Source organism: Thermobia domestica, chromosome 5 (genome assembly GCF_964235325.1).
Source record: "Thermobia domestica chromosome 5, izTheDome1.hap1.1, whole genome shotgun sequence".
In the NCBI taxonomy this organism is placed as follows: Eukaryota; Metazoa; Arthropoda; class Insecta; order Zygentoma; family Lepismatidae; genus Thermobia; species Thermobia domestica.
The window spans coordinates 234,844,670-234,868,008 of record NC_137458.1 but is presented as its reverse complement, the minus strand read 5'-3'; the positions used below and the strand labels follow the sequence as shown (position 1 = coordinate 234,868,008).

The window sequence follows — 23,339 nt, the reverse complement described above, 5'->3', positions numbered from 1 at the left end:
CAACACAGAGATAGACCTAAGGATGCATGCCCAACCTCACAAACTCTGTACACGTACGCGCACAGCAGTGTGCTGTTGAACAGCGCCATATAAAAGTGTAGCAAGAAGAACACAATTGCGAGCCATTTTAATTTACTAATTCTAACTGGAACATTCTGCACAGTAAGTTGTTAAAGCATTAATAGAACATATGGGCCAGGTATGGCGAATGAACGCACCGTTCGACTGCTGGTATGCAAAATTTAGTTCCGATGATACACCATTGCAAAATGAGATCAGTGGACACCAGCCAATATCATGTTCGGATAAGCTTCACAGGAACACCGTAGAAACGGATCCTTGGAAAATTGTTCATCCATTGCAGACGAGTTAGGCATATGCCACACCACTGTTGTCCAACGGCTCAGCGCAATCAAGTCTGACTCTGAATGCTACGTAAGTTGACACTAGTTGACATGAATGGTCGTGTAGAAGTGCGCAGTACTCTGAGTGTACGAAATAACCGAGTAAATGTCCTGAATCGGATTTTTCTCTTCAGATCAGAAATGGATCTGCTATGACAAGCAAACAGTCGGGACAATGGTTGGATCATGATCAAAGCCAGGTCGGTTTCCGAAACCACAACTCTAGATGCAGAACATTTAGCTGATTTTATCGTCTAGGTTGAGGTGACCCAGCATGCCTTTCTACATCAAGCAAAACCATCACCACGAATCGTTACAGTGGAGCCCAGCAACAATCAACAGACATGGTGTCCTCATATTGCATTCACATCCATACACGTGCAGCTCAAAGAACGGTGCAGCCTCTATATGAGGTGCAGAATGATTCTCCATTTTACAATACATATTGTCTTGACAACTTTCACACCGACTACCTTCAGAACCTTTATCGTCTTTTAAAAGAGAACTTTATTAATGACTTAGTAGTAGTGCAACATGCGATTAAGAACTTCTTCGCATCTCAGACTTCGAATTTCTTTCGACATTTCTTTTGGCTCGAAATCTAAACAGAGGCTGTGGGGTGGGAAAAGTGTGTAGTTGGACATGAAGACTATTTTGATTAACCAGGTATAGTTGTGTTCATTATTTTAGCTTTTGGTAATGACGGGAGTGGGGCGGACATTTCATTTGTACTAACCTAATACATCGGTTCATTTTTTGAATAGAAATTGAGAAACTTCCACCCAGAAGATAGTGGGGTAGAAAGATTGTATTTCCCGCGAATTGTTGGTATATGAAATTATCAGCAGCGCCGTAATGAGAAAATCACGACAGCAGTTAATGACATCCAAAAGTATTTCCGCACCGCGTGCTGCGTGAAATTTAGTTCAGAATTTTGAAGAAACGTCAGGGTGGCATAGGTGTGGTTAGTTTGTATATACATTTAATTTATTTGAGCGTGGGCGTATAGTGTGTCTACGGGAAGCGATGTGATCGTGCATGAGTTGTATCGGAAATTTTCGCTGTGCATCAATGTTGGTGTCATTGGTGCGAAGGAGATACACATCCACGCCAGCCATGTTCCGGAGGCAGCGGCTTATAGATGCATACCTGGAAGTCCAGATCAGAGGAACTATCATTTCTGATCGCACGCACAAGAAGAGTCAAGTAAAACTATCTGTAATTATCTACTGGACGCACGGGTACTGCTTACCAGATTTCTCCTCATTTCTCATCCGACCGTATAACTAGCCTGAAATACTCTCGTCAAAGAAGAATTGGAAATATGAATAATTTAATTTGAATATTCTTGAGAGGCATTTTTGGCTTTGGGGCTAGTGATGTTTCTACGCTTGTGTGGTATTAACTGGGTAAGCAGTATATTACACAGAATACACAATGAGTTCAATAAGTTCACGACTACCTCGAAATAATATGAGGAGCGTTTTTTCAAAACTCGATAGAGCACAAAACATCATTTTTACAGGAATTGCATTTTTGTTATTATTGTACATAAACTTTCATTAAAGAAACGTAATTGTAGGTAATACTAGTTATTATCCTGGAACAAGTACAGACAACGTGAATCTTCTAGAGAATACAAATATTTGTTATAGAATTGGCTACTTAAGAAATGAAGTTTTTTTCGAAACTCGATAGAGTACAAGGACCGGAAACAAAGGAATGTGGCTGAACCTGAATTTGCTGCTAGTATTATTCTTTTTATACTGTTATACTGTTATATTACTATTGTAATTTTAGTTTTATATCGTCATGATATATTCTTTATTTAGTTTTTATTAGTATTTTGTTTTATTGAATTAGTTTTTTGTACAGTGTAAAGGATTACTTCTACATTGTTACACGAATAAAAAAATAATAGATATTATGGAAAATTTCAAAAAGTAACACCAGAAAGTAAGAATACAAAGTATTTACAATAGTTAGTAATGAAGCATACATTTACGTTGTAGTTAGCAGTCTCTGAGAACATCTTCATAAAATCCTCTTGCTTCTTCCGGCATTTCGAAAAAGTGTAAGAGTTTCTTTACGTTCTTCTTCTTCTCACTGGACACCATGTTCATCTTCTGTAGGCATGAGTATCTCAGCACTTCTTTCTGGCATGCTTTAATTCCAGATTTGCAACAGAAACCTCCATAGGTAACCCAATGTAAGTGTACTGCACACTTACAGTAACAGTACATACTTCTGCAGAATATGACACGTTACATCCCTATGTGAAATGGCAACTTTGCTTTCAGAATCTTCTGAGAAGTCTCCTTCAGTGTTTTGATTTGCCAGTTCCTGTTAAGAACTTTGACAACTCCATGGGATTGCAGGATTCGGTAGCATTCAGCTGTGCTGTATCGAGTTTTGAGAAATTGCTGTGCATGACCTCTATCGAGTTCTGACAAAACGGTCATAATTCAGTATGCTCGAGATTTGCCAATTCTGCTTCTACAGCTCGATTGGTAGCATAAAAAGCATACCTACCTCATATATACCTCCGTTTTTCAAAATTTGTGCTCTATCGAGTTTTGAAAAAACGCTCCTCATATACTTAACGATGCCAAAAAATATTACGTTAGTTCTCTACATACGTACCTTCCCGCACAGCATCACGGGACCGATTGTAGAGGCTCTGCAACACCCTAGGAAAGTCGTCCACTGGGATGTTGTTCAGCACAGCCGTCACATTCGCTTCAATCGTTGCAACATCCCAGAAATACTTCCCCTTGAGCTAACATTTGACTTAGGGAATAGCACTGGGGCCAAATCAGGCAAATATCGGAAGTGTTCAAGGACGGTTACTCTTCTTTTGGCCAAAAGGTGACACAACAAAAATAGTGTGCGCTGGCCGATGTTTTTGGTGGACTTTCGTCGGTTAGAGTGAAACAGTGCAAACACGCGATTCACATTTTCTTCATTACAGCTGCTCACATGTATACCGGCATGAGAATCATCTTCTAGGGACTCACGCCCATTCTCCAAACGCGAAAACCATTAAAACACTGCTTCGACTACAGTAATCATGTCCATAAGCGTTCTGTATCATTCAGTAAATTTCAGTTGCGGTTTTACCGTATTTAACACAAAACTAGACTGTGTCATATTGCTGCATTATCTCAACTATGACAACGAATAAATAAAGTATGGACAACGGATAAAAAGACACAACGAATAAGGGATCTGCCGGTGGTGCTTAGCAACATTTCAGTGGACGACTTTCCCCGGGAGTTTCAGAGCTCCTACGACTAGTCCCGAAAGTGTAGCCTGGGTAGGGATGTATGTAGAAAATTAATGCCGTAATAAATTTTTCCATCATTGTTCAGTATTTTATTCTTACATGGGATGTATTTGAACCTGAACCCACAAAGTGGGGGTGATGTATATATTTCCAGAAAGCTTGGGTCAAGGTAAGATCAAAACCGGTTACCAAAATTGGGGAGGTCTCAAGCATTTCACTTGAGGGCAGAACGTTACTCATTTTTATTAACACCTTTAAGCGTGTCTTAAAGTTCGTTGCAACTTCAAAAAATCTGAAACGGTGAGACAGATATGAAAACAGAAAACCATGTCTTTCATCATTTCAAAAGTATAACGTATCAAAGTAAAATAAATTGTGACAGGGTCCCCCGCAAGGTCCCAGACGGGGTACAACTCAAAATTTTTAAATAGAAAGGGGGGTCAACTTGCACATCGTATGAAAGTTGGTGTTAAATAAAAGAAGATAAATCAAGTCGCGACTCTCTACGATAAGCCTGTGCAAAATAGCGTTGGGTTAAAATATCAACACAATCTTCATTGCAAAGTCTATGGCCACTCGTATGTATCTGAAACGGTGGAATAAGTGTAGAAACAAAAACATGGATATGTCATTACTTCAAAAGTATAATTATTCAAAGTAAAAAAATGTTCCAGGGTCCTTCGCAGGGTCCCACACGAGGTCAAACTCAAAATGTTGAAATAGCAAGGGGTTCAAATTAAGTATCGTATGAAAGCTTATGTTAAGTAAAAGAAGAGAAAACACTTTAACACTTTCTTTCACTCTGCTTGAACACTAGTTACTAAGTTATTCTTTCATTCGTAATACGAGTGTCAATCAAAAAGTTAGTTGCACTGCATAAGAAAATAAAACAGGACAGAAATTTTACAATAATTTTATTTGAATCGTAAAGTTCCATTTACAATCTACTTCTTAACGTAATCATTCTCGTTATTGAAGCATTTGTCGAAGCGTGGTACAAGTTTTTCTATGCCTTATGCAAAAAAGTCCGCTCAACTCCGATATCTATTCTTGGGCTGCAGCTTTCAGCTCGTTACCCGAGTGGTGTCGCCGCTTTGAAAGTTTATCTTTCATAAGAACAAACACATGGAAGTCACACGGTGAAAGGTCTGGGTTATAAGGAGGGTGATCCCACACTTCCCACCTAAACTCGTCAGTGACTGCATTTTCACCACATAGGTGCAAATGTCAGTGCAGTTACACCTTTTCGCCCACGCGCACACAAAAAAAGCGAATCACTGCACGCATTTTCAATTTGGACGCCATTTGCAGCTGTCGAGCTATGTTTACGACTGATTATCAGAACACCTTCACTTGCCTCGTGAAAGCCACTACGCCACTCGATACAGCTACATGTCTTCAGTGTTGCCACACAGTTTCATCAAAATAGCCTTTGACCGAAAATATTTACGGAGTGCAACTAACTTTCTGACACCCACGTAAATGAAGGGACAAAGACTATTTTGAGAGGCTTTAGAACATTGAGAGATGAATTTAAGAACTACATCATTATAGTTCGTTCTGTAAATTACTTCAAGTTCTTTCAATTTTTCTTTAATAGTATAGTGACTATGTTTGTGACTCAATCTCCTGAACCGCCCGACCGATCTCGATCAAATTTTCAACATAGATGCGGTTCTGGCCTGTGAGACTTTTTAGATATTTTTTTTGACGGTACAGCTTAGGAGAGGGGAGGAGGGGGACATAGAAAAACATAAATAAAACTTAATAACTCTTGAACCAACCCACCGATCTTGATCAAATTTTCAATGTGGATGAGGTTCGGGCTGGGATGATTTTTATCATTTCACTTTGACGGAGCAACGTAGGGAAGGGGATGGAGGGGGAGATACACAAAAATCAATAAACATAAAAATACAAGTGACTATGTTCGTGAATTAATTATTTTTGAACCACCCGATCGATTTCAATCAAATTTTCATCATATATGAGGTTCAAACCTGGGAAGTTTTTTTTTTATCATTTCATTTTGACAGTAGATCTTAGAGGAGGGGAAATATATGAAAATAAATAAAACTTAATAACTCTTGAACCACCCGTCCGATCTCGATCAAACTTTCAACATAGATAAGGTTCGGGTCTGCGATGTTTTCTTCGGTTCGCTTTTACAATGCAACGAAGTGAAGGGAGTGGGGGAAGATATATGTCAAAATAGTAAAAATAAAAGTGACTGTCTTTCAGATTTCATCACGTTTAAACCACCCGACCGATCTTAACTAAATTTTCAACATAAATAAGGTTCAGGTATGAGGTGGTTCTTATCATATCACTTTAACTGTAGAACTTACGGGAGGGGAGGAGAGAGGACAAATATATTAAAATAAATAAAACTTAACTCTTGAAACACATAACCGATTTCGATCAAATTTTCAACATAGATGACGTTCGAGCTTGGGATAATTTTATAATTTAACTTTGACGGTGCAGCGTAGAAGACGGGGAGGCGGAGATATATATATAAATCTTAATAACTCTTGAACTTCCGGACCGATTTCGGTCAAATTTTCAACTTAGATTAAGTTCCAACATGAGATGATTTTTGTCATATCACTTTGACGATTTAACTTAAAGGAGGGGACAGACATTTAAAAATGATCGAAAGTGACCGATATTAGTGCCGAATCTATAGTTTTTGAGGTCTCTGAGATGAACATAGTGACACTGCTGATGCCATTTAAATCCAAATTGAGCCCCACAAAAACTGTGGGAGGGGAGGGATATATATATATAAAATCAAAATTACCAATATCAGTGTTGAATTCACTGGGTCGCTGAGATGAATAATGACACTTCCGATGCCGTAGCCCGCAACATGGGGAGGAGAATGGATATATAAAAGTCATCGAAAATGACCAATATCAAGGAGCGCTTTAGTAATAGTAAAAAGTGACTGACTACTATTTTTCTTAATTTAACCCAGCGAAGCGGGTAATTGACGCTAGTATATATATATATATATATATATATATATATATATATATATATATATATATATATATATATATATATATATATATATATATATATATATATATATATATATATGATTGTATGCATGTTCTAGCACAAATCTGGAACGCCTAGAGCAAATTCAGCCAAACTTGATCTTGTACATATATACATATTTATAATCTAAAAAAATCTTTGAGGCTAAAACCTCCTATCATTCCTAAGAGAAATAGGAAGTTAGAGGGTGACCTGTAAAAGTGATCGAAAAGAAAGATATTAGTGTCCATAGATTTTGGGACCGTTCAGAGAATAGTGACACTCTTAATGTCCTTTATGTTTAAATTCATTCCCCAGCGGCGTTAGGTGAGAAGGAACGAGTAGTGAAGGTGGGAAGGAGTGACATACCAAAATAACTGGAAACGACTAATATTTTGTGTCGAATCCCTAGTTTCCAAAGTTTCTGAAATGAATAGTGATAATCTCGATGACATTTAAGTTCAAGCACATCTTCCATCGGAATACAAGGTAACAAGATATGGAGGATGGTGATGTGAAGAGTATGGTATAAAAATAATCTAAAGAAGCCGTTATTAATGTCCAATCCATAGTTTTCGGGGACCGTGAGATGAATAGTGACACTGTCGATACCGTTTAGGCTCCAGTCCAGCCCCCATTGCTATGAATTGGGAAGTGTTGGAGTTGGGAAGAGATGACATATAAGAGCAATAAAAAGATTAGGGCTATTAGTGCCCAATCCATCATTTGCGTGATCACTGAAATGAATAATGGCCTACTGGTGTCATTTAAGTTCATGTTTAGCCTTCGCCTGCATGGGAGTGAGAAGAGGTGTGAAATAACATGTTCAAAATCAACGTCATGTGTTGTTTGTGATCCCATGACAGAAAAATGACTTGCCCGTTTGAAATGGATTTTGTAACATAGTTACTACCTACCTCAAGCTGGGATCTTACCATGACGCTTTGATTAAATGGTGCATAATAATGGGGGTAGAATGTCTAAACATTTGGGTCAAAAATAGCACCTTACGGATGTGTACATTTTCATTGAAATGTGATATATATATATATATATATATATATATATATATATATATATATATATATATATGGTACTTAGTTTCAATTTCGGCGCTTATTACTTTTATTAGAATTCCTAATCATGTCTTCTTCACGGTAATGTCCTTCTTTTACAACGGAAACGAAATGTCGAAACGTTTAAGGTGCTTCTATTGCTTGTTTGTATCTGTATCTATTTTTTAAAAAGACTGAAGTTTTGTCCTTTGATATTTCAAAGGAATTTGTTTTCAATTTTATCCCTCAATTTTTCAATATCTAACTTCTTGTTTCCTACTGTTATTATTATTATTATAAATATTTTAAAATTATTCACCTCGACCAGCACAAATTTGCTTTATGAGAGCATATCTTTACAAGAAACAAATTTATATGAACTATTTCGATTCGAATTCTTTCCTGTATCTATATACTCTACTTATGTTGTACTTTCGGTTTGGTTATTTTCAGATACTCCAGACAATATATTTGGACACAAACACAAACATTACACTATACAATCATTTTGTATTTATTCTTGTAATGAGAGCAATCATGGAATAAGAACGTTCCACTTATATTGTATAAAATGGGCAATATCTATCTAGGTAGAAGACATAGCGTTCTTTCATGGGTAGGGACGATGGCTGATAATCTTCAAACTAGTTTTCCCACTGTCGAGATCTAACTAAATCGATTTGTGAACTAGAGCATTTGAAAACAGCTAATTTGCCCTAGTGCACAAAATGGTTGGACCTGTTTTCAAGATAAAATTTGCAATAAACCAACTAAAAATTGCTAGCTTTACAGTTCTGGTATTAAATTTACATTGAAGTTTTGCCTAAAATACTATTCGGATAAAACTTTAAAACGAGGAGGAAGTGAAAGATAAATGATTATTAAATTGTAACTTTTATTAAATAATGAGCAGTAAACACATTTACAAACCCTATCACCACAAACAGAAGACCCAACAGTGAGAAACATTAGGGCAGCCAATTGCTAATGTTGTTCCTAAGATGTAATTGATTGCTGTTTTTTTAACCATTTACCAACCAAATCAATCGCTCCAACTCTGTCAATATAATCGTTACGAAAGAAGTAAAATTTCAATTATTCTTGTGAAGTCAAAACTATGGAATAGAGGTGAATGGTTGGTAGGCCAACGTACACTAAAAACTACGACGAACATGTATTTATCAAGTTCATACACATATCATCCAATTTTGAAGTGCTATTATTGGTTACCAAAAAATATACAGATTTGTTACAAAATGTAAAATAATTACACCAAATTTCCAGTTCAGAAATGTTCATGCAGCCTCTTCGGGATGCATGGTACACATCAAGTTTATAGACGAACTCTACCTATTACGAATATCTCGAACACTGACATGCATTGGCGAGAGATGTAACTAGTATGTGTCGCTACTCTACACTAGTGACATCTTTCGCCAACCAAGCAAAAGTTGATTTGATTTGATTTGATTTTCAGGTTAACTTCCTCTTCAGCAGCAAGGCAATGTGAGACATGGGAGTCTATAGCTTAGAGAGGGATCCGAACCACATTAGCTCCCGCTGGGAATCGAACTCGGGTTTCCCACTTTCCCTTTCGAGTTTTAGGAGTTTCGCTAAAATACGATTAACCATAACGGTTTGCGTCAACGCACGAAGAAGTGCAAAATCTGTGGTTTAGTTTGCGATAATACGTATAGCAGTCATAATTTATTATTGTAAGTTTTGCATTGTTTTACTCTCCATGGTTTTTGCAAACGTTAGTCACGGAATAAGGACTGAAAACTTAAGAGATACGCTGTATTCGACACAAAATATTTGACGAATCTTTTCATAACTTTACAGAATATATGGAAAAAAGTTATTTTTTTATTTTGTCAGGAAAAAAAGTTTGTTCTGTCGAAAAAAAATCCTTAACTTATAAGAAGGATTTAGGCTACTTATAGTGAGTGGAACAGTGCTGACATTTAATAGAAGAACAGGAGTTAGTCTTCGTGAGATTTATGACCTGGAGGACCACAGAAATCATGAACAGCAAGATGTCAGCCGCGATGACAGATCAAGATATTATTTTAAACATACTCTACGTTGGCAAGAGCAGTATGCTTATCAAATATTTTGCACTTAAATGATAACACTTGAGTCTTCCTAAATATCTGACAAAGAAGTGATGACAGGAAGTACTTTTTAACATCTAGTGTCCCGATAATTTGCATAAAATCTGGGAAAAATATACTAAAATAGTATTTCATACAACATGAAAATGAATTACAATACTACTTGTGAAAATTTGAAATGAAAATATACCCCTTTGATATTTCTAATCTTCTATTTTACTGATTATGATTCATCTTAACGTTTGCACTTCAATATCAATAATATTGTGATAATGCATTTAGAAGTGCATAATTGGCAAAAAGAAATCGTAGGCTCTTTGTAACAATGCTGTATGGTACACATTTCAACGTTTTTCAGAAACTAAACTGACAGATCTCATTCCGTGAAATGAATATATAATGTTAAGCAGTAATGTACTTATGTTGTAGTGATTCTTCGTGGTCATGTGGCTAAATAACATGCTTTCTATGTGAGTGGTGCCGACTTCGATTCCAAGTGGGGTTAACTGTTTATGATACAAGCCCAAGTAGTGGTTCTGTTCCTACTTTAAATAGCAGGCCTCGTCTCATATAACCTCACTGTCGAAAGGAACGATGAGTTCAAATATCGAATCCCATCTAATATTTCTGTTGTACAGACATTATTCTTGGACGGAAACTATTGGATATTTTAATGCTGGTGGTAGAGGCGTTGAATGCTGTATTATTTCGCTGAAATGTTAGTAATGACTGCATGTGTCGTACAGAGTTAATTGTTTTGATCTTAGGTGTAATAATTTCTATATATACAGTTCAGTGTTCAGATTAATTATAGTTGTTTTATAATTGTATTTATGTTTTTCATTTCAGTCATACCCTTCATATTCGTATGAGTATGGAGTAAATGATCAATATACTGGTGACAACAAGATGCAATGGGAATCCCGAGACGGAGATATTGTCAAGGGTCAATACAGTCTTGTAGATGCTGATGGTAGTGTAAGAACTGTCACCTATACCGCTGATCCCATCCACGGATTTAATGCAGTTGTTGACAGAGTAGCCCCTAAAGTGGCCACAACGGCTATTAAGGAAGTGGCTACCGGAGGTGGACTTCTCACAGCTGCAGCCGTACCTGCAAGTTACGTATCTGCAACACCAGCAGTAACATTGGTTGCTGCACCTTCACCATACCAAGTCCATAAACATCACTCAGCCCATCACAAATTCATTAAACACCCTTCATTCCATCATCACCATCACCACAGTCATAGTCCCATTTTGAAACCCATCAAAGTTATAGCGACATCTGCAGATGCCATTAACGAAAAGAAGTGGAAATTGGTACAGGCACATTTAGCTTCTGCGGCAACTTCTGATATTCCAGTAGCAGAAACCCTTGTCAATACGAAATCAGGAGCAGTCGTGAGTTCAAGCCCAAGTTACATATTTTCTGGTCTTTCTCCCAATTATGTTGATGCCGAGACGGAGCTATATGAAGAGGAACCTTACGAAGTTTTATGGTAAAACCTAATTCTATGATGTGTGAACACTTAACATTAAAACAACGCTTGCTAGATATTTGTACATATTATTATATCATAGTCATTTTGTATATTTTGTACCCTTTTGTATCAAAGGTTCGTACACTACAAAGTTTACATTTTATTTAATAAATTTTTCTAAATACATTGTTTGAAAAAGATTTGTTTCTTTTACGAAGTTACTATATACATAATCTATTTAACATCATCATTAGAAAAGTAATATTTAAAAAATGCACTTTTGAGATCTATGAATCTTAATCACTTTGAAAGGTTACATTAGTAAAAGAGGATATCAAAAATGTCCATTAAAGAAGAGGCTATTAGTAGAAGTGAATTCATCGCAGTGCAGCCCTTTTGAATTTCTGTATTCTGACAAAGGAAATGATGTTTTCCTCTGGCTCTCAGCTCTAGAGTTATTAGCGAAGTGTCTTTCTAAAATTACAAGAAGCTAGTCATTTGGAAAATAATCGGAGACTGATGAACGATAAAATGAACTAGTAAATCTTGGTATGGACTCACTGGTAAGTGTAAAACATGTTTATTTTTAATGTAAATGTACAGGCAGCGTGTCTCAATGTTAGGAGGTGTCACTGTTGGATCACAAACAACAATAGAGATAATGTCCTAGTTAACTGTGCATTTTTATATGCACGGTACATAAAAAATATTCAGTTCTATCACAAGAATAACTAGTACCAGTGGTAGAGCGTTCACCTCTGATGCGTGGGGTCCTGGTTCAATCCCAGCTCGCGCCAAGTGTTTTTTTTTGTGATGGACAAACATCGTGTGTATAGGTTTTCTCGGGATTCTCCCGTTTCCTCCCACTTTATTCATTACACTATTTCACTCAATCTTATTAATCACCGTCTCCTTTAGTTTATCCGACATAATCGTGGAGCGTAAAACTGAAATATTTCATTTCTTTCATTTCTTCCATAAACATTCGTCTTCTCGAAAGATTTACACTTACTAATAATATCACTTTGTCCAACTCAAATAAGATCTATTAATTGTTCTCTAGTACCAGAAACAACTTGCAAACTGCTTGATGTAAGCTTGAATTGCAAGTCGGCCAAGCTTGCATTCAGTTTGGTTGGAAAACGTGCAAGCATGCCACAAGTTGGATTCCAGTAACGAAGTTATATAGGGGCAACCTTGCATTCGGTGTTCCATTCGAGCTTGACACAAGCGTTTTATAAGTAAAGTCAAGTCAATAGCCAATAAACGACCAGTGATGCTATGATGCTCTGTGTAGGGTCTAAGGCATCTCTTGCAAGTACTAAAAAAGACAAATTTCATGAAAGCATGCATTTCAAGTGTAAGAATAGAAAGCCAAAAGCCAGGCACGCGCCAACTGGCCGAAAACTTTCTTGCTACTATGGTTATATTTCTCATCTTTAGACTTATTTTTCGTTAAATTCTAATATTATTGTAGAATTAGTTTATTGGAGGATGATTTCAATAAAGAAAAAATCAACTCTTAAACCAACTATGAAATGCAAAGTTCATTTGATTAATTATGTTGTTCTCACTCGTGTACAAACATTAGAATTTGCGGTTTACAGTGTTAATCCCCTAATATTATAAGTGATTTCACAACAAAAGTAATTAAAGTGGCCGACTCTTTTGAGCAGTTGGGCGTTGTTAACATGAAAGTTAACAACAATTTTGATATATATAACCCTTGGGGAATATCTTATTTATTTTAACGGAGAGTGATGAAGAAACATTTTTGATGTCTGCTTTGGGTGTCGGTGACGATGGCTCCAGGCTGAAGATTGAAAAACGTGAATCAAAACTAGTCACGCTCTTAATATTAAAATATCAAAAAAAAATCATTACAAATATAAACTACAAGTCCATGGATGAGCATGGTACTGCTTCGTATTTTATGAATATTTTAGAGCCACGTGAGTTTATTTTCTTTGTTTGTTTGTTGTCTTTTTTTAATATACTACGAAACCTTTTAAGTTGGAAGACGGGATATTTTTCAGCTTCTCCAAAGTGGCAAACTTACCTGGTGTCTGCAAATGTACAGTACAAATAGGTGTAACTAGAGCGCGGCAAGGGTAGCCAGGTCCTTTCTAGAAAACTGTTGTCTCCCCCAAAACGACCGTTGAACTACAGGTTGAACCTGAAAGTTTTTTTTTAATTCTCAGAAGTAAGGTCCTGTAGCAAAATATTCTAGTTCCACCAGTGGGTATAAACCATCTACGACTGATCATGATAGTTTCCGTCAAAATTTTTCGTTGTAATATTTTTTCTTCTTGTAAAAAAGGTTGACTATTATATTTTACAAAATTAAGAAAATTCCAGATAAATTACTCTAATTTTAATACAATGTTGTGCTTTAGTGAATAATAATATGAGTACAGCAATATTGGAGTATGTATAGTGTAATACTTTACGCGTAGTTTATATTTGGAAACATCAATACGTGCATTTTATTTCTAAACAAAACCACGCGCCCTCTTGCTATATTTCTTTACATACTACTACGCGTATCTTATCAAGAGAATTCAACAATTGTTCATTTTAATATGAACGTACTCGTCGTATAGGCATGCAATTTTATAAGATGCCAAGACAATAGGAAAGAAATGATTTGTTGTAACTTTTACTGAAATAAATATTAAGATGAATAGAGTGTAGTTGTGGATGGTGCACTCTATTGAACCGTGGAAACCATGGATGCGCACTCTTAGTTGACCAACACATGAGAATAATCATATTTTTTGTTCAGCCCAAATTCGAACACGGGACAATTCCTGACTAAGGGTTTTCAATGCTTTTCTTTATTTTACCGGACTAATATCGGAGTGATACTTTCAATATATAAATTCTGATCTTGTTTCTTCACAAAATGATTACTTTCCCATCATCCATTATTAATGTTTCCAAAGTTGACGGCGAGGTTTTATTTAAAATCAATTAAATAAAGAGAGTAAAACTAGATTAGACCCTATAATATGTATTGCCTTTTATGTTCTTTTGTGTAGCCTGCAATAGCTTGAGATTTATTACCTTTAAATGACGAAGTAGTGAGATACGTTGAACATTCATGGAAAGTCACATCACTGTCATTATCAAAACGTTGTTGAAAATAAGAGTAAAATTACATTTCCCGAATAACTTGAAGAGAACTGAAACTAAGAACTACTAATTTTTAACATGGGGTTGCAATATTTGTTATTAAAACAAGTATAAAATAAACAAACACTTTGTTAAAAATATTACATTGCAGATATACATACATTCAACATATTTATCAGCCAATGAGATAATTAATCTATCATTCTAAGTTAGGCGTGTACCTAGAAACTTTTGTTGGGAAGGTAGGGTCCAAAGTCGAAAGTTGAAGAGATTTTGGACTATTTGGACCTTCTGTATGTGCTCTCGTGATAGATAAAACAAAAGTATATTATTTAAAATCGTTTTTAAAAAGAGTTGGGTGGAGAATACTCTGGACACAGTGAACTCCTTCCCTTGGGTACCTTCTCTTTTATGTTATTTTCTTCTAAACTCAAACTATACAGAAATTTTATAACTTTCATAAAACAAATTTTATTTGTTAACATGAAAGTTAATACTTCACTAGAATCATTATCAAATCTTTTATTATAACACTAGCGAGACGAATACCCTATTATAGATTATATGAAACTTAAAATTATCACTAACTACTGAACTTTAATTTTTGTTATATATAAAATGCATATATAATATTATTTGTAAGATGTCATGAGTTGCAAGTGCTATAGTAATCGGGCACATACCGAATATTTATAGCTCATTTCTAATTTACTCACAAGGTCTCCAAAATTTGAAGTATTCTATGTGTTTTTATCTTTTGATTAATTGCTCATTACCTGACGGATGTGTTTAACATTCAACTATAAAGGATAAATACACTGACATGGCGGCACACAACTTAAAAAAAAAAAAAAAAAAAAAAAACTAGTTATATGACGATTTCCATATATTTATCACATAATATCTTTCAGTCTGAAGATGAGACTGATACAGTATCGAAAGCGTCACATAACTATTCCTTGCACAAAAGTTATGCATTCCCTTGCCAGTGGTTTTCATTTGTAATTGTATAGAATCATGTGGAAAGGTTAAAATTGCAATAAGCCACCCACATTTTCCTTGTTTTCTAGATGCAATATACAGTTTTTTTTTAAAGAAAAGTTCTTTTCCTTTATCACTAGAACTACCACTACTATCTATTGACATTTGAATGACTTACGTTTTCTGTTAGCAAATTGACTTATCTAGATCCGGTTTCTGTGTCTTTCTCTCTGAGAAACTGACTTACATCACTGTAACTTTAAACCGTTCATGTACGTAAGGTTAGGCTGTATTTCAATTTAGTTTAGCCTGGATTTCTCCATTGTGATATTTTGTGGAAACTATTTTGTTGTTACCTTTTTCTTTTTTTTAAGTATATTTTCTGGTGTTTAAGGTAGGAGTTTCATTTATATTAATCAATAGTAATGAAAATATTAAATTTCATTTATATTGCAAAGTCTTCTCCTCTTCCCACTAAACAAAACCTGAAATGATGCTGCAGGTTCAAGACATATCTTTTACCCTTGAAGTAAGCCTTCAGAAATACAGTGAAGATACATATTGTAGGTCGCCTTTTATTACTTAAAACTTTCTGCATGCTCTTTTCGTCGTGCAGTTGCACAGGTGTACGAATGGGCCGAAAATAAACAAGCAAACTGTCATTAAATATTTTCTTAAATGTAACATCAGTGATCCCCTTAAATTGAAGTGAACCTCATTTTATTTAGCAAAAACGACGACGATGATAATGATTAAAAAAGAGAAGAAAAAACTGAGGTCGACGGTGAAGGTGCAATTGGCAACAGCAGTGACGTCGATTTTGCAGGTTTCAAAAAGGTTACTTCACGGTTCAAAAGCTATTACAGTATTTTGTTAAATAATTTGTAGTTTTAAATTATACTAAACTTTTACTTTCAATTTTGTATTTTAGTATATAAATGATTGTTAAATTTTGGGATGGGTCTTATACAAATAGCCATCTTAACGTGTAAGACGGTAAGAGCATCTTAGAAAACTATGGTAGTACAATTTCATGTTAAAAAATTATATTTGTGAAACTCCTCCGACACTTAAAACGTTGCGTGTAGCGTGCTGAGTAACCTATCCATCAAACTTACTTTCTTTGGTCTTATTTTTACAATTACACAAACTCATACCATGCATCCAATTTCCTCTCCAAAATTCAGCATAAATTAAGCCCTTCTTCACTGAAAGTGAAGCAAGTAAAAAACAAAAAACAAAAAAACCTCCTTATACTCGCCTTTGCTATCTTTCATGTCACAGGGGAAGAGATCAAGGACGTGTGCGTATATTTAAAAAAAGTCATACAGAACAAAATTGTTCTCAATATTTTAGAACAAAAGAAGAAGAATGAAAATAAAAAAGCATCCAATGTTTGTATCTTGGCGTTAGGTACCGTGACAAATGCATTAATAAAAAACCAACCATTCGTGACTCTCACAAGGAAGATCTTTTCGCTTGGAAGGCTGCGGAAGCAGCTCAAGTCCTTAATGCAAATATGGACTCAAACTCACTCATAAGTATGATTCTTCTGTCGTACATTGTAAATATATTTGTCTTGTACGAAAAAAAAAAGAACAAAAAAGTTGAGTATTGCACAAAATTTCAGTAGGAAATCGCCAAAAGAGTTCCGTGCGGCAAGGACTACAGTAATAATGTAAACAAAGACTTGTGGTCCTCCGAAAGGGTAAATGAATCTTCTTTGGAACACATGCAAATTTGTATGTCAAGAATTTATGTGTTTTATGCGTGATGAAATGTCAAGGCTGTATGCTCTAACGGTATTGTTGTGAAGGTCAGTATCATCTTCCTGCGTCTATTGCAGACGGCAGTTGAGGACTTCAGATTGTCTTGTGGGAAAGGACACGTTTCTCAGAACAATATCTCTTTAGACCAATTTTCAGAAAGATTATAGTCCATGAAAATGCGATAAAACTTTTTCTTTTTTTGTGTGTGTGTGTTCGACAGACCAAAGGTATTTTTTTTTCATTCTCACAAGCTTTCTCATGCAAACGTCATGCAATTTCCTTATAAGTACGTTTGGAACTTCATACATACACATCTAAAAATCATTTTTTAAAATGGGAATTTACTAGAATGAGTGAAACTAAACGTAAATTTTATATTTGAATTAATTTTGTCAAGACTTTTCGTGATAAATCTGAATTGTTTTTATTCTGTATTTATCAGTACTATTTAGTGCACTTATAGCAATAAATTTTAATATATCACACAATTTACATCTGAAACATTTTAATGATTTTTATTACCGACTTCAAATCAGTAATGTAATTTCTTTTAATGTGTTCGTTATGTCCTGTGATGGGTTCCTGTCCTGCTGCAAGTAATCATCCAACTGTCATGATTTCACTTACGGTTAAGTGCCTAAGTGTACTTTATATTAGCAAAATAATTATTAGTAGCTGAAAGAAGGTAAACATGCATGTGCGACACATCCTGAGAGATGAGGAATTTAACGTTACTTAATAATTTTGTAATAAAATTCTCCCACTAATAAGTTAGTGAGAGGCGAATAAAGTGACGTTACTGTGAAAACTTTGCAAATAAATTACAATTATTCATAAGTAATTAAGGGGTGAACTAATGGCATGGAGACACACAGAAGACAACTACACAAACCCACGCCATTCCTCCATTCTGTAATAGTTTGCGTCAACGAATGTAACATATGCGTTTCAGTTTGCGATAACAGGCACACAAGTTATAATTGATTTTTGTATATGTTGCGTTTTATTACGCTACGCAACAATTACGTTTCCAAATGTTACCACGAAGCAAGGCCCGTGAAGTCACCATGATCTGACAACTTATAAAACAGAATAGAAACGAAAGACAAAGCAGTATGAAGCCCTTCTTAGGCTTGTTTTTTACGCTCATGTCTTCCTAAATCCATTGTGGTGGCTTTGCACCCTGCCCTCTCTCCATATGAGGCCCAACAGCTTTGTGGAGGTAAGGTTCTACACTTTGTAGATTTCAGCACTTTTAGGAGGTGACATAGTCAGCACGCAGCACCAATCGTAGTTCGCTTTTGGATCCAGATTTCCGCAGATACCTATTTTACAAAGACTTGATGAACCCCTCCCTGAGTAACACTAGAACAAGGATAGAGGGGAGAAAAGTTTCATATTTGCATCGGGGATCGAACATGTAAGGTTCGGCTGGTATGCAGATGCCTTACCGCCTATGCTACCGCAATTGCGTTTTACCTAGGTATATAATTTTTGACAACAACATGTAGTCATTGTTAGAAAGTAGTTGATGTTTTGATCCTCCAAGGGTCATTGAGGTGTGCCATGGAGTAGTTCATTTTCTGTTATTCCCAAACTAGTTGTTGTACTCATGCCTTTGTCCAACCGTCACTATAGGTTAAAACTGTGCTTAGTTAAAAGCTTTTATTGTTTACATTTTAGAATTTCTTTTATTTATTTGTGTTTGCCCACCAACCATACCAAACTCAATATCATATTTTTGTTAATTTAAAGATTTCGTTATGAACAACTATCCCACAGGTAGCAAATATCTATTAGCATCAGACAGACCAGTTATAGCGTACATAGCTATATCTTTCAGCGTACCTGTTTACTATTAGAAACGTAATACATTAAGACGTTTACAGTTTATTGTAAGGAATTATAATTGTGTCCCGTGTCTTTCTACAACCAACATTACACAACTCTACACAGAGTTGTATAGCATTCCAGGATATTGGCGTTACTCAGAGACTGAGATGATTCTATATTATAAATATGATTACTTCTTCTTTTTCTTTTCGTTTAAGGATTAATATTGTCACAAAATTAAGGGATTATACTATCTAAAATCTCTTTTTCCCCCAGAGAATTCTGTTCTTTAAAGCTAATTCAAATTTAAGTTTAAGCAATATATGTAATAATAACCTCTCTCAAATACATGACTTTTTAACAATATAGAAGTGAGAGTATTTTGTATCGGGAGAATACTAAATGGATATGTGGGTAACAAGTGCCGTAATTAATCTGTTTTCGTATACCTGGTGTTCATCATCCTAATTTCTAAACTATTCTTTCACTCGAATCCGGTAGTTTTCTTTTCTTTTTTTAAAACTTTCCTATGACATTTTAGCTGAAGACGGAACACTACCAACCTACGTCTGCTGTACTAGCTTAGTGGGTGAACCTTCAGGTTATTCAACCATAGAATCTATTTTCGATTAAATAATGCAAGACAAAATAATGATTATTTTAACAGCATCACAATATAGTAGAATTAGAGTAAAGAGCTGGTGGCCATAGTAGTTTATATCGCTACTATAATTAAATAAAGTTATCGTCCCTATGGGGAATACATATCGGCTGAAAGTGCCATATCTTAAATAGTGATGAGTATTAATATCGTTCCCAGTGAATGGCAATGAAAAAATATTGGATTTGACCTGCCCAGTATTTTTCCTCTCAAAATTAGATGTTTACTTTTATTTCAATTTATTTAATTATTGAAGAAATTATGATTCTACTTGAAATTAAGAAGTTACAAATTTATTTTTGACTACCTATAAGCAGTCGTCGTTCTTGTGTCTTAACTCATAATCTGGATAAAAAAGAGAGAAGAATGATCTTAAAGGATTTCTCCACAATCATTTTGTTGACCGGGCATTTATCCTTTAGTGTTATGTAAGCCTGCATTACATAGAAGTAAGGTGGGTTGCATACAAGCAAGACATTCTTTTAAAAACAGTGAAGAAACTTGAATAATGTTTCATCTCCCCCTATCCTCCCCCACTGGAACATAATAATAAAAACGGCTTCGTACGCAATTATATCTGGTTAAGATTTAAATGAGTACCAAAGTTGGCTTCTTTCTATGAAAAGATGATGACACACACACACACATAAAGCAGACACACATTATATTATTATTATTATTATTATTATTATTATTATTATTATTATTATTATTATTATTATTATTATTATTATTATTATTATTATTATTAAAGGTTGAATGATGTTTACTTTTTTGCTTACTGAATACAAATATTAAGGACAGAACTTTCTGTTTACTTGATTTGCCGAAACTACTAAGACGTGGAATCTTGTTTGTGCAGAAAAGACAGTTTAGAAAACAAATTTTTCATAAATTTTCATATTTATTTTAGTTTTGTGTGTTGTAATGAACTTTCAGCACATTACTTGAATTCACAACAAAATGCAAAAGATCGATTGTAAGATATCGTAACTTACGCGAAATATAATTAGAAATTATTTTTATAATATTTATTTATTTATTTTTTGATACCTAAATGCGCTGGAATTTGTAGATGCCAAGATGAAGAAATTACACTTCGGGTAATAAAGGGTAAAATAATGTTTCCTTTACTAATGGAATTTTAAATAAAATATACTGTAGGTAATGTTCTCGTATTTCAGTAGAAATTGTGATAACTCTTTGCTTATATCTTAGATGAGAAAATCTGTTATCAACGGTATTAGAATACTTTATAGTACAATGCATATGATACATGTTCTAATATTACGATATTATATTAGCATACATACCTTCGATTCCTAGGGGTGGTTCGGATATCATATTAAGTTATAGATTCACGTCTTATATTCGCTCGGTACGGAAGAGAGACATTGAACACCAAATCAATCAACAATTATAATATTTGTCTCAGAGAAACTTTCATCCAGAAGTAATATGAGAAATTTGTAGAAAAGTATCAAATACTACCTTTGTTCTCACATAAAAGGAACTGCATTTAATTTAAAAGTGACTGTGATTAACTTATTTGTTAATATCTACTATAATCGTTCTTAATTTTGCAAATTGCAATTTGATCACTAAATATGTATTAAATAATATTACTCATATGAATTTAACACAGCAAAATTAACAACAATAAAAGATAATAAATACAATGATAAATTTATTAGATTAATTTTGGAATTTAAAGTAGCTTTCTTTCTAAAGGAACAAAACTATTGTTTGAAACATTTCGACAAATATTTCATTTTAAATGAAAATTAAAGTTTCATAACAAAAACAGTGAATCAAGTTTCTAAATTTCCTTTCTTTTAAGTCAAATACGAGGGTGTCATTTGGAGTGTTGAGCAGGAGAACGTATCTATATCCCTAACTTGGAGATATAGATAGTTTTAATTAGTAGTATTATAACGTGCCAAGAAAGAACGTGAAACTACTTATATAGGAGAGACTTTACCCTCTCCCAAGTAAAATCTGAAATGACGTACTGGCAAAAATGCATTAAATAACTCAGTGAAGTATTTCTGTTACAACAAAAACGTATCTAAGAAAAAATGTTTTATGGACACACATTGTATGTAGCGGATATACAGATTTCCACGTATTACACAAAACATTTCAATGACCAATTTAGTGATTTCACACAGCTTGTCATTGATGTTTAAATGTTTTGTCTATGGATTGGTCATCGTTACGTTGTATGCTCATTTTTAAATCTTTAAATATATAATATCTCTATATAAACGAATTATACATATATGCATAGTGACGCATAAGTTCAGTTAATAGATACTGAAATGTAGGAACGGTTATTAAAAAAAATACATTCCAGACAATCGATTCTGAAAAATACGGATAATTTTGAATGCCCCTGTAATTGTAAGGTTCCTGCTTCGCTCGTGGCTAACTAAGTATTTTTCATTTTATTTTAAACATTTTGACTTACTAACTACTTAATTTAAAATATTACGGTATACCTAAAAGGAATCTAATGCTTTTTAATTGCTAATGCCAAATTAGTTTGTATTTTTTTTTATCATACCTACGGAAGTGTAACTGTGTGCGTATCAAATAACAAAAAATAGTTATTGTTACCGTTTTGCAAGAAATAAATCACATACTTTCATATAAGGGGTGCATTATATCCCGCAACGTACAAACTTTTTCGCGGTATTCCGTTAAAAATGACTGAACTAAGAGAATAAGATTCTTATCCCTACTCAGGAGGACTCAGTTTTAGGTCGAATATATATAATTATGATCTCATATTAAGGTGTAATTCCAAACAAGCGTTAAAATAAAGTAACATTAAAATAAATCAACAAAAAATCTATTAAGCCTCTAAATAAAAAGCCAATTTTATAAATAAAATTTTAAAAAGTGGATTTGGTACGCAAGAAAGAGAAGGCACAAATTCTTCTATTCACAATTATACTTTGGATTGAATTGGATTTTGAGTTTAATGTCCCGTTCAGCGCTAGGCTATACGAGACGTGGATGTATTGATTAACGTAGAATCCGAACCATATGAGCTCCCGCCAGGAATCGAACCCGAGTCTCCCACACCAAAGGCACGTACGCTAACCGCTTAACCATGAGGAAGCTTACAATTATAACTTCTAATATTAATTGAGAACATCAGAAATAATTTTGTATAGTTCAAATTCAGAATTTAATCTGCAATTCTACTGGTGTAGATGTTGTTCATTTCTTTTTAACAGGACAAGCAACCAGAAATTTTTGTAAAATGTTTTGTTTTATTTTGTGGTTGAAATACGTCTTCTTGGCCATAATTTCGTAATTTTTAAAACTCTTTTTGAATTTTGGATACAAAATCGAAGATTTTTTTCCCTCCAAGCAACATTGCTCTAAAATAGCTAATCATGTGTTGCTAATGAGGAACATCGCTCGTAATGTGGTATATTATAATTGGAAAAATTTCTCAGAAGAAGTAATTAGTAGCAGTTTCGTTGAAATATCTTCCTATAGATTAAGAAACCACACATAAAACAAACTTCGACGGAACTAGGAAAATAAAGCTTCTGTAG

The 23,339-nt window shown here is 34.5% G+C and overlaps 1 protein-coding gene across 1 annotated transcript in view; it reads left to right on the top strand.

Annotated features, from left to right (window-relative positions):
- LOC145684802 (uncharacterized) overlaps window positions 1-11,451 on the top strand; it is a 13,346-nt gene extending 1,895 nt beyond the window's left edge. Inside the window, exon 3 of the mRNA XM_081757171.1 lies at window positions 10,754-11,451. Coding sequence (XP_081613297.1) covers window positions 10,754-11,410 — 657 coding nt within the window. The 3' untranslated portion in view covers window positions 11,411-11,451. The remainder of the gene's footprint in view (window positions 1-10,753) is intronic.
- Window positions 11,452-23,339: the final 11,888 nt, after the last annotated feature.